This window comes from Oncorhynchus mykiss, chromosome 20 (genome assembly GCF_057628025.1).
Source record: "Oncorhynchus mykiss isolate SJ-2025 chromosome 20, ASM5762802v1, whole genome shotgun sequence".
Classification (NCBI taxonomy): Eukaryota; Metazoa; Chordata; class Actinopteri; order Salmoniformes; family Salmonidae; genus Oncorhynchus; species Oncorhynchus mykiss.
The window spans coordinates 16706771-16719984 of NC_143041.1; the positions used below are offsets into that span (position 1 = coordinate 16706771).

The 13214-nt window shown below is 41.8% G+C and overlaps 1 protein-coding gene across 4 annotated transcripts in view; it reads left to right on the plus strand.

Moving 5' to 3' along the window:
• The window catches only part of pcdh15b (protocadherin-related 15b), a 213781-nt gene that overhangs the window by 34050 nt on the left and 166517 nt on the right, over nucleotides 1–13214 (plus strand). For 2 of the 4 annotated variants that reach the window (XM_090212387.1, XM_090212389.1), the window contains exons 1-2: nucleotides 1409–2010; nucleotides 10015–10132. In XM_090212387.1, the coding sequence (XP_090068513.1) occupies nucleotides 10042–10132 (91 nt within the window). In that variant the 5' untranslated portion in view covers nucleotides 1409–2010; nucleotides 10015–10041. Of the gene's footprint in view, nucleotides 1–1408; nucleotides 2011–10014; nucleotides 10133–13214 lie in introns of those variants that run through there. The other 2 variants (XM_090212388.1, XM_036955811.2) reach the window with 1 other exon arrangement.

The following is a 13214-nucleotide window of genomic DNA, read 5'->3' on the forward strand; positions in this document are numbered from 1 at the left end:
TGCTCTCTCTCTCTCTCCCTCTCTCTCTCTTGTGCGCTCTCTCTCTCGCACGCACACTCTCACTCGCTTGCTCGCTCGCTCTCTCGCTTGCTCTCTCTCTTGCTGTTTTGCTCTCTCTCTCTTGCTTTCTTGCTCTCTTGCTCTCACTATCTCTCTCTCTCTCTCGATCTCTCTCTCGCTATCTCTCTCTCGCTATCTCTCTCTCTCGCTCTCTCTCTCGCTTGCTCTCTCGCTCTCTTGCTTTCTCTCGCTCTCTCTCTCTTGCTTTTTCTCGCTCGCTCTTGCTCTCTTGCTTGCTCGCTCTTGCTTGCTCTCTCGCTTGCTCTCTCTCTTGCTTGCTCTCTCGCTTGCTCTCTCTCTCGCTCTCTTGCTTTCTATGTCTCTCGCTATCTCTCTCGCTCTCTCTCGCTTTCTCTCTCTCGCTCTCTCTTGCTCTCTCTTGCTCTCTTTTCTCTCTCTTGCTCTCTCTTGCTCACTCTCTCTCTTGCTCGCTCGCTCTCTCTCTCTTGCTCTCTCTCTGTGTCTCTCTGTCTCTCTCTCTGTCTGTGTTTTGAAGGCTCTCTTATTGTTGGCACATTTCCATTGGGATAGAATTGTAATGTGTCAAGTTCCCATAAATAAGACTGGAAGGTTGTTTATTTTTTGCTTTACCTTTTATTGATGTGGATGTGTATGTTATATGGTTTCGGTCTGCTGATTTGCTAAGGTAATAGAGGCACCTGCATCTTAGATTGGAATTACCCTCACAAAACTCCTTTCGTTTTGTTAATACTACAGTAAACATCTGAAGTTGTAAATTAATGTTGTCATGCTCCAGAGGGTAATTTTCAAGTCCGAGAGTTTTTAAAATAAATGGTTGAATTGATCTTCCCAGGTGTGTACAATAAATCCTATATCAGGATTAATTAAATAACAATCTGACACTGTAGGTAACAAACATCTGCTTTCCAAATGGAATCAGCAAAGTGTGGAGGTTACCAAATTGTAAAATGCTTATCATTCAATCTGTAATATCTATGATGTCAGTTCCCTCCTAATCATTGGGACTACTATTGCACCACAGACTGCATTATCTTCTTTTTTTTATTGCCTTGTGACTGAGACATCCTACATTTTAAGTGTCATTTGAAATGAATACCAACCATGCCCCCCCCCCACCCCCCCACATAATCCTGTCCATCAGTTTCTACATCATTCACACAAAGGAAATACATCACCTTTGTGTCATTGCTCGACTTTATCACAGTCGATTTGAGGGCCGCTTACTACTACTACTGGTCCTTGTATATCTGAATACCCTGGCGCAACAGAATTTGAAGTAATCCTACTCACTGAACAGATGGACAGATAGGTAAAGCCACTGAGCTATAATTGCACTGCACCCCCCCCCCCCCCCCCCCCCCCCCACGCAATTTGGCAAGCGTAGCCCATAGGTGTAGGCTACAGTATTGCACCCACTCAATAGTCAACGGTCTCTTGGCATTACAAAAACATGAAACACGTTGAGGAGTCATTAGTTCATTTAATAGGGTTTACAACACAGCCCATGCTTGGTTGTAGCCTGTGTGGAATTCTCTGTCTGGTCTGCCCATAGTGCGCTGTCCGCAGCGGGGCGCATGTACCGTATTCTGCGCATATAATCTAAGTGTGCCTTTTGTGTGCTAATTAGATTACGGCGTCCTAGTGCTGGTGTGAATGCATGGCTCCAAGGGACATTTGCTCTCTTAGCAGCGACACTCAGATTAATACATAGAGCACCGCAAGGGGAATACTGTTTAGGCGCTCAAATAGTAAAAAGTATAAAGTCACACGAGCAAATTCCACACTGGCTACTTTGCCATTTCTCGTTGGAGGCGTGTGTGATTTCTGGTTCTGAAAGTCACTCTAGAACGGGGAACGGGAAAGGAAAAGAAGACAGAGGGTGGCAGAATTCCTGATGATGTTCAGGGATGCGCTTTGCCCTAAGAAGCACTATCTGAACGGGATGTACATGGCTTTAGAGCTAATATGGTAAGACCTTTTCTGCCAATTACTGTTTGAGAAGAAAAACATGTTTTGAAAAACAACTGTTTTGAAAAACATGCGTTCGTAGGGTCTTACGGAATGATGTACCAGTCGTCTATTGTACCGTCCTACTGAAGTCAGTGTATTTTATCTCACAGACTGGTTGTCACTATTTGTCAAATTCATAGATTGGTCATCCTGGGTGAACGATTCTTTGCGATATGACCTAGTTATTACTTGCTGGGGATACTGTTAGCGCGTTATAGAACACATACAAACGTGTAGCCGGTTATCCTCGACACGACCCCATTTATGCTACGTGAATGTAGTTATCCCATACCTGCAGAACTATATGAAATCTGACATTTTTTTCAACAACACTGGCGTGAATGAAAGCTTTACAATACTGTAGTTCTCTATATCAAGCTTACATTTACACTATCCCGTCGTACATCGAGCACGTAGGATTATGCAACGGGTCATCCAATTACTGTGAACATTCTTAACAATCTGTTGCCTTGTCTTTGTAGATGTAAAATAAAAGTAGCCTAACTGCAAACGAAAGTGTCCCAAACTGATATTTGAAAAATAGGGGTAGCCTACAGCATTAAAAACAATAAAAAAGGCAAGGTTTAATTGCCAATGCTTCCCGAATTCGGTGTCTGTTTTTAGCAGGAGCAAAATAATAAAGACACTCACATTTGGATGTCTTATGAGGAATATGAATATTCTCCCTGCAGCATTTTCCCAGTGTTCATAGAAAGAATCAAATATTCGGCGCCGATGCCTTATTTTTATGTCAGACTTTCGTCAAAAGCAGTTCAAAAGGAATGGGTGCAGTGACCCTTCCCGCCGTACCATCTGCAATATCTACCATATCCGGTTAAACCAAGCCCTGTGGACAAGGAAGACTTTCTCTTTAGGCTCACAGTACCTGGATTTACATGAACATTTATGAGTTTATGTGCATTTTTTTTTTTTAGACTAGCCTCATTTTCCAGTCCATAACACCCTCTAGCTACTGTATGCATAATGTCAGTATTAATATGAGTGAACTCATGATTAGCCTACATAAGTTGTGTACCTAACTGTATGTTATGGATATATCAGTGTCAGATTAGCTCATATGACCTCAAGTGTCAGCCTGCACACACAGCCCAGTAGTAGACCTCATTCATTGAGGTACAAAAACAATTGGGTTCAAACTTCTGTTATCAATGGCCCACATGCTGAACTACAAGAGTTCTCCAGTTTCTTACGCCTAACCTCTGGGCTGTTAGTGATGGTAACCTTCTCCAAGTGTAAGATAAAAATGGTAACATCAAATTCACTTCTGATGTTTAGCCAGATCATCGTGTTTACCATTTCAGATGTGTACACATTGCCATGGGCTCATCACTGATCTCAGTGAGTCAGTGAGTCAAAAAGTCAGGACACTTCCTGGTCAGGGTCAACAAGCCGCTCTTAGCATTTAACTGTTTCCTGATACTCGTTGAATTGCATTTCTGTCTCTCATTCAGTTGTATGTTTGTATCCAGTACTATAGAGAGAGTGAATTGTACAGCAGTTCAGCACTTGACTGTATCCATTTTTAATTTTAGATGAAATTACTATATATTTTTAAAAGCCTTAAAATTCCTTTTTGGATCATACACAGTCAGACTGGTTGCCAATGGCTTGTTATAAGCTTTCTCTCTCTGCCATTAAGGACAATGGGTAATTGGATTCAGCCTGCTTTCAGGCCCTGCATTTAATGCTTAAGTCTGGAGCCCCCTTATCAAATGAGGTTTCTTTAATTAGCTGTCCAGGGATGTTTGTCACATCCATCCATCATTTCCACCTAGACCAATCTGTAGCCAGTAGCAGTGAACAGAACAGGGAGAAAAGAATGAAAGCGGGTATTCATTGAATAAGCTTGTCATTTAAAACAAATAGTCTTTGCTGTCTCGGTCTGTCTCCATTCTCCCCAAACCTGCATGGAGTCAGTTCACTTCCATCCAGAGGACGGAAGGGGAGAACAGAACACTTGACAGCGAGGTTTGACCTCTATCATGGAGGTTGAACGCTAGATCTTCAAACAGAGCATGTGAATGAGAGTCTGTTTCTGTTTTAAAGTGCTCCTAAACTCAGTCGAGGCTTTTGTCTTTGTCTCCTCCTCACTTTATGAGTTTTTCTTTGACTTTATTATTGAGAGCCCCTTTTCTTAAAACACACCAAAATAACCAAATGTTCTTCTGGAAGCAGTCAGCTTTGAAAGTTGTTTTATATGATGGCGGGCTCACAGATTTTTTTCTTCCTCTGCTTAGAAAAAGTCTGTTAGGAGGACACCCATCTAAAACAATCTATATTTTTTAAGTGATCAAACTGCCAAACTTTGTCTGACCAGCCGACTCTGGACGTGATGCTGAAAACATAGTGGAGGGTACTGTCAATGGTGCCTAAAGGGATGGCGGTAATGGGACAGCTGTCCAAGGTGCTGAATAGACTGGTGCTAATGGGGCTGCCGTCCATGGTGCTGAATAGCACTGGTGCAATTAGTGCTGCCTTCCATGGTGCTGAATAGTACTGGAGATATACTGGTGCTACTGAGGCTGCTATTATGGTACATGGTGTTGACTAGTAATGGTGCTATCATATAGATCAGGGGTGGGCAAACTTTTTGGCTCAGGGGTCACAGGGGATTTTGAAATTCAGGGGAGGGACGCATTTTTGGGGGGACCAATTGTTTGATAAAATCAATTTGTGGGGACTCCCGAGTGGTGCAGCGTTCTAAGGCACTGCACCGCAGTGTTTCTGTGAATAAAAAACAGTGTGGCTAGCTCAAATGCTGACTGTTGGGTCAATCGAAAATGTACTTTCTAAATAAGCATTCTAATCAAGCGTCCTAATCACACTGGTTTGATCGTACGCAACAGGGACCACTATAGAATGATCACACCCATTTGTTGGTACGTGTGAAAAGGTTAAAGAAGTTAACATTCGCAAGGCCGTGGGGCAAGATGGTATACCAGGGCACGTCCTCGGAGCATGTGCTGACCAGCTGGCAAGTGTCTTCACTGACTTTTGAGGGTAGGCAACAACACATCCACCACACTGACCATCAACACGTGGCCCCTCAGGGGTGTGTGCTTAGTCCCCTCTTGTACTCCTTGTTCACCCACGACTCACAATCGACAACTTTTGCAAGTTTGACGACGCGACCGGTAGGACTGATTACCAACGACAATGAGGATGCGTATAGGGAGGAGGTCAGAGGACAACAACCTCTCCCTCAACATCAGCAAGACAAAGGAGTTGATCGTGGATTACAAGAAACGGAGGGGCGAGCATGCCCCCATCCAGATCAATAGGGCTTTAGTGGAGCGGGTTGAGAGCTTCAAATTTCTCACCTAGAAATTAACATGGTCCACACAGTTTTTAAGAGGGCACGACAGCACCTCTTCTCCTTCAAGAGGCTGAAAAGATTTGGCATGGTCTCTCGGATCCTCAAAGTTTTACAGCAGCACCATTGAGAGCATCTTGACTGGCTGCAAGTCAACAAAATAGGCTTATCTTTAACTCTGCATTGTTGGAAAAGGACCCGCAAGTAAACATTTCACTTTTAGTCCACACCTGATGTTTACGAAGCATGTCACAAATAGAGCTATAATGGCACAGATACAAAGACGAGATCTCTATAAATTATATTGGTGATATTGTGGCTACTGTCCATGGTGCTGAATATTTACTGGTGCTATTGGGGCTGCTGTCCATGTAGCTGAATTGCACTGGTGCTAATGTGGCTGCTATCCATGGTTCTGAATAGTACTGGTGCTTTTGGGGCTGCTGTCCATGGCTCTGAACATTACTGGTAATATTGGGACCTGGTAATATGCGGTCCTTCGTGCTGAATAGTACTGGTGCTATTAGGATTGCGGTCCATGGTGCTGAATAGTACTGGTGCTATTAGGATTGCGGTCCATGGTGCTGAATAGTACTGGAATACCTTCAGGGCTGCCATTTATTGTTCTGCAGCCCTCTGCAGTGCTACATTAACTTCTTATGGACAGTAGTGTCCCATCTGACCAACATCCGGTGAAATTGCAGAGTGCGAAATTCAAACTTTAGAATTATAAATATTTAACTTTCATTAAATCCCAAGTGTAATACATCAAAATAAAGCTTAACTTCTTGTTAATCCAGCCGCTGTGTCAAATTTAAAAAAGGCTTTACGGCGAAAGCACACCATGCGGTTATCTGAGGACAGCGCCCCGCGTACAAAAGCATGAAAAACACATTTCAACCAGGCAGGTGCGCCACAGAAGTCAGAAATAGCGATTATAAAAAATGCCTTACCTTTTGATGTTCTTCTGTTGGCACTCCAAAATGTCCCAGATGCATCACAAATGGTCCTTTTGTTCGATAATGTCCTTTATGTCCATAAAAACTCAATTTAGCTGGCGTGCTTCAGTCAATAATCCACCCAGTTTCCCTCCATCAAAATGCATACAAAATGAATCCCAAACGTTACTAATAAACTTTTCCATGCAAGTCAAACAATGTTTACAATCTAACCTTTGGTATCCTTATATGTAAATAAACGATACAATTTAAGACGGAGAATCGTTATTGTCTTTACCGGAGAAAAATACCAAAGAACGCGCTCTCTTCCACGCGCTTGGAAACACTACAGCCAAAATGGGAGCCACCTAGAAAAACTAAAATCCTCGGGGTTTCGCCTGCCATATCAGTTCTGTTATACTCACAGACATCATTTTAGAGTGTTTTCTATCCAAATCTACCAATTATATGCATATCCTAGCTTCTGGGCCTGAGTAACAGGCAGTTTACTTTGGGCGCACTTTTCATCCGGACGTGAAAATACTGCCCCCTACCCAAAAGGGTAGTCTAATGATATCCATTGGCATACTTTAGTTTACTTACATGTGGTGTAGAACAAATAGCGCAAGCACAGTGTCGAGGACATTATGCTCAACAACACTTGCAAGTATGAGAATAAGCCTAGAGAGGTACTGTATGGATGTTTGGGGATGCACAGGGCACGCAGGCCCACTTTACTTTGCATCATAAAATGTTTTTCATTATGATTAACACAAAGCACTCCAGTCAGAGCATTAATTTGTGGCAATCTGGATTATAATGCACTTAATTATATTAATTTGTTTCCCTTATTCATCCCTGAACAACTACATGAGTCATTCACAGCTTTTTTGATAAGGGAAAAACACTCAAAGAATTTAACAAATAATATACCCGAATCTAATCAATTATTCATATTTTTACATGCCTTCATTTTGCATTCTTTGTCTCATCACTTAGGCTTCAGTAGCTTTAGCAGAGCTTGGAGATCTTCATTGGAGGACAAACAGAGGGTTGTGGATGATTCAGAGATGCCCTCTTGCATGAGTAATGAGCAGAAGTAAATCAAGGTGCTCCGGTGTTAGTGTTAGTGACGGGCATTAGTGCCAACTGAGGACTGCAGCCTGCAGCCAATCTCCTCTGGCTGCAGCTCCACTACAACCCAGGCCTGCCTGATCACCTCTCACTGTGGATAATGGAGGGAAACTGTCACCATCCTAATAGATATCAGTTCCCTGGGCAAGACCATTACAAGACCATTACACAGTGTCCAATACAGTAATGAGATGTAACTTTTTGTTGACAAAATATTTCATATTCTCTTTTCCAAGACAGCAGAGCGCTATTGGACAGACTAATATGTTTAAAGGTTTATCAAGTTTTTACTGACATGTAAAGTAAGGTAAAGATGGCCGATTTTTACTGATGGAGTAATTACCGGTAAGAGTAATCCTTCAGTGTTATTTCTAGTTCCGCCACATCACATAACCTATCCGCTTCATTATTCCCAATGAGTAGTTTCCCGTTAGGTGGCGCGCCAGGCTAATGGCGTGTCTCCTCACGTAGTTAGTGAAACGCTGGTGACAGAAATGGATTAACAGTGTTAACAAGTTCAACGTGGTCCATTACCTAGCTGATCATTGTCTGCTTTCTCAGCTTCCTCCTCTGAGTACTGTTGTTAGAGAGGCAATACACGTTGGTGACTTTAGTACCATGTTACTTTCCGGCCTCCTCCAATTTATAGACATTTATATTACAGGACGAACCAACAGCCTATTCAAGAGAAACCCCAGCAGGGAGCAAATAATAAGTGTTTTTTCTTTTCTGATGCCAACTTTTTCCACATTATAAAATATTGGAAAATCATTTTAATCTACAAAAATATATTAGCTTTCCCTCTCAAAGAATATTAAGAAAAAGGTAGTTGTTAGAGTCGATGTTGAGCCTTTTTGTGAGATTGTGCTGCTGTAAGGTTGAGCCAATCACATGGTTACTCTCCGGGATTAATGCTGAAGTGAAAGGTACTGTTTTGGGCCATTAGTTTATTGAGACCTATCAATACTGGGAAAGATGTTTGCCGTTTGTGTGTCGGCGTGTGTGTGTGTGTGTGTGTGTGTGTGTGTGGGCGTACGTGTGTGTGGGCGTACGTGTGTGCATGTGTGCGCTTGTTCAGTGTATGTGTGTGTGGATGTACAGCACCAGTCAAAAGTTAGGACCCACCTACTCATTCAAAGGTGTGTCCAAACTTTTGACTGGTACTGTATGTTTTTCAAAACGTTGTCTCTATGGTCTTACCTTTTTGTAGATTAAAAGCTCTGAAAACGTGACAAAACCAGGCACATTTTGGCGTTAAGGCTTTGAAACACTAGTGTTCATTTAGCTTTTGAGTCTTGGTTGTCAGTGGTCTTTTCTCTTTTTAATCTGAGGAAAGAACTACAGCGGGGAAAGAGATGCATCCACTCTGACAATAGAGTGGATTACATTTGTATTTGTCTCTTCCAAAGAAGTTCTTGGTTGAGAGGAACAAAGACCGTGCATAATGATCAGTGAGCCTGCATGACTGTGGAGCGATCATTTCATAAAGAGGAGGGCCTTGACGTTAAAGGAATCGGTTGGCTTGAAAGCCTCCGTCACGATCTGTCTCTGTCTGTCTGGTATCTCTTCCTTAGCTCAGGACTCAAACTTTCTGCCAAAGTATCTCCCGTTGAAACAGTGTTTCAACCCAGTGCGTTTCTCCGTTGTTCATTGCTTTGTGTCTTTTCATTTCAGTGAAATTCTTTTCCGTGAAGTATAATGCAAAACATTGCATTCTGCACCGTCTGTGAGATCCACAAGGTCATAAGTTCACAGTTCCTGCATCTTAGCAATTTCATGTATTTTCGACCACAAGATTATCCTCTCACTATCCTCTCAATATATTTCCCAAAAACGTTTTTTTTTTTTTTTTTGTGGTATATTATCAGTAGTGCAGGGATAACTGGCAAAGCCTGGTTTTCATACAGTAAAATAAGTTTACCACTGAAGACACGGAGCATCCATGATGGAGGAAACATCAAAGCTATACTGTATTGTGGACTGTGTCTCTCAGGTGGAAAACACCTATCAACTTCACTGTCTACTTCAAAGGGCAAGGTTAAATGTAGTTCCTCCCCGGTGGTATTACACGAGAGAACCTGAATTTGACAGAAGACACCCATAGCCCTTCGATAAAAGACTATTTCCCAAAGGTAAAATTGGATGGGAAATTTCCTTTGAAATGGACTGACTCATAAAGCCCCGGTGTCGGATTCCTTTCAGAATACCTGTAATTCACCTGTTCGGGTTCGGTTTTTCCGAATTCTTGAGAGACGGTGGCAAATGTTGTAGAGAGTTGTAAGGAGATAAAATGATGAAAAAGTAACTTTTTTATTTTTTATATACCGTGACAAAGATACCATAACAATTTCTGTTTGCTTTGTGTTGTGGATGTTCATGTCAAGGTTTGGATCTACAAGAGTTCAGCTATTAATTATCACCTGGCTATGTAGCTTTTTAGATCTAGTGAATAGGGCCAAGGGTCGTTTTTTGCTGTTGAACTCAACCCCTGGCCCTTATGATATACACGACAGAAAAGGTCATTCTCATCCCTCTCTTTTCTCTCTCTCCCTCCAGGTGGGCACGCAGTAACGCTTGACGAAAATGCAAATGAGGTCATGGCACTTCAAATGGTTAGGAATATGGATAGGACTTCTGCTGTTAGCCACGTGTTGCCTGTCACAAGACACAGATGGTAAGTCCTCCACACCTCAAGTACCTATATTCTATGCAAACAAGGCGAATATACAACCACATATGCCTGTTTGTTTTTGTTTCAGAATACCCAGATGCTAAAATACACTGAATGGGTTTATCTTGATGAACATTTTGTATTTCTATACCATTTGTACCACTGTATTTGATTAATGGTCTCAGATTCAACGCAACTGATATGTTAAAACTGCCTCCACCCTCTGATCAGCTCTGATTCTATACTCCTGCTCAGTTGCAGCCGTTTGCTCGTTGATTCACTTTCAACCTGACAGATTCCTCTGGATTTACGTGGCGATACTTGATTCATGGAAGCATATTTTACGTTGATGTCAGTGAAGTCACGGATGCTACTGCCTCCACATTTGACCAGTGCCTTGAATGGAGTTGAATATTCAGAAATGTACTATTGATTTATTGACGCTCCTTCATCCGTCTGTCTGAATCCGCTCAAAATGAAACCTTTTAAAAAAGAAAAAAGGGAAATGTCTATTTCAAACTGATTTATCGTGTTGGGCCACTAATGTTGGACACTTTTAATCAATCAAATTGATCAATTGAATGACTGACACTTTAATTAATTGTTCTCACCTTGGCCCAATGTGAATTTCACCTCTGCTTCAGAAATCAGTCACTTTCTGATGTACAGTGCAATTTAGACTTAATTAGGGCATAAGGTTTTGAGGCTGTAGTTAGTATTGTTCTAACTAGAATGATCATCAAGCTGCATATCAGTGCTGGAAAATAGTTTCTAGTCTGTCTATTCATGTAGGGACAAACAGAACGCCTAGATTGTGACATAACATTACTACTCGTGGTCAAGTACTTCCTATTCCAATTTCAAAATATCACTTTGTCACTGTAGGAGATGGATGCAAGAAAATAGTGACAAGTGTGTTGTGGCAAAGCAACTCTAATGCAGAAACAAATGAGTGCATCCTCATCCTGTGGTTGCCATGGAGCAATAGATACCATCTTAAGCCAGTGATCAGTGTCACCTACAAGACAGTCCTAATTTTGGCCCGTGCTCTCTTCTTTGCTCTCTCTCTCTCTCGTTCTCTCTTCCTCTTTCTCCCTCTCTCTACCTACCTCTCTTTCTCTCTCTCTCTACCTACCTCTCTGTCACTGTCTCTCTCTCTCTCTCTTCTATTTCTCCTGTTAGAAAGTTGAATTTCCCCTCTTAGGTGACAGAGTGGGATTCCTCTCCATTGCATTATGTATGGATGTGTCTCAGTATGGGGCTCATCCCGTGGATCCAGCGCTGTGTATTAATGGGACTGGAGGTTGGTTCCCCCTTGAGCACTAAGCAGCACCACTCAGGTGCCCAGGCATGCAAAGTGTCCCACTCACACCTACACACTTATCCAGATAGTTATCTCTCTGTTATGTGCCACACGCTCCTCTGGGCTATACTGTACATATCAATATAAGTGTATAGCTAATCTGTGCATAGGAATAATATATTGTTTTATAGACCTACTTTAGCTAGTTACATATTTAAAATCGCATGACAAAAACAAACTTCACAGCAAACTATCAAGGACATTCACTTGTTTTATTAGCACTACTCTCATCAATATTTTAGTTGTGTCTCCCCTCAGTTCTTTTTGAGGTTCATGAGTTAAAACAAAATCTATTTCAATTCCTGTATTTTGGTTTGTTTGTCAGAGTTCCCACCAGTTTACTATTCAGGCCAAGCACAGTAGCACACTATTTGATGGTGGAGATCAGATTATTGACAGAACTTCCAGAACTCATTTTATCAGGGGAGCATGCATTGCCAGCCTCCGTTTGGCTCAGACTGGGGCACCAGCCTGTATGTTTCTCTTTCTTATCCAGACACCACACTGACTGTAACCCCCCCAGTGTGCTTCCTTTTTTGGGGAGAGAGAGAGAGAGAGAGTGTGTGTGTTGGACTCCTGATGTTTTCATCAATGGATTTGCATGTTTTTTTTTTTTATGTGCTTCATTAGAGATAATGGAAATGGATAATGGGATGGGTGGTGGTGTGTGTGTGTGTGTGTGTGTGTGTGTGTGTGGGTGTGCACGGGCTAAATGAATGCCCAAAATAAGTCAGGCACTGCCACCTGTTGTGCTCATGACGCTTTGACTTCAAAAGGTGGTTTGACAAACTCTGAATATCATATCCTAATGTGTTTATCCCCATTGAGAGTTTTAATTCAAAGTCAAACTGAAACATTAGTGAAGTATGAAATTATTCATGGTACAGGAACGGTGGACTGTAAGTGGATTCTGGAATGAATATTGAATATTTCTTTGTATCCATTAATATTTTGCATTATGTTTTTGATTAGAAAATCATATGCTATGGTAGAAATACTTATTGTTTAGTTAGTGAAGTTCTCTCTGCAATTGTTTTTGTTATTGATTCTATTACGCGTGTTTAAAAATATATTATATGGACATCACATTCTGTGTTTTATCATTATTTATCAATATCACATACACTCTGTTCGTATCCAATTCACCTCACATACAAAAAAGACCCAACTCATTACCAACCCACTCCCCTTTACATTGTATTTCTCTTGCATGGGCTGAGGAGAAATAACGTGGTTAGAATGGCCTCTTGTCCTGGGAGTAAATCTGACCTCGCTGACCTGGAGTTTGTGCAGGCAGCTTCCTTATAGCTGGCTATTGATTTCTGTGGCGATTTACTCTGGATGGTGTCGGTCCAATCTCATAGCAGCATCTCTCATCCAGGTTATCACAGTTAGAGGAGCGGGCACATGCAGGGATTTTCTTTGAACATCAAAAGTTCACTGTCACACGTCGTCGCTCCACTTTGTCATCAGCCAATGTTCTGGTGCCATATCAGGACAAGTGTGGGGGAGCATAGAAATAGAATTGCAGTGCATTGACTCAAATGGGGATATCTGTTCTAGTAAATTATATTTCTATGGGAGGAATAATACACCTGCAGGGTCAAAGAAACGTTTAACCGTTTAACCAATTAGAGGGTCAGATGTTAGCCAATGATCTCATCACCCTCATTATTCTGAAATAGAATACTAATCCTAGTGGTCTCCTTTGAACCAATGATC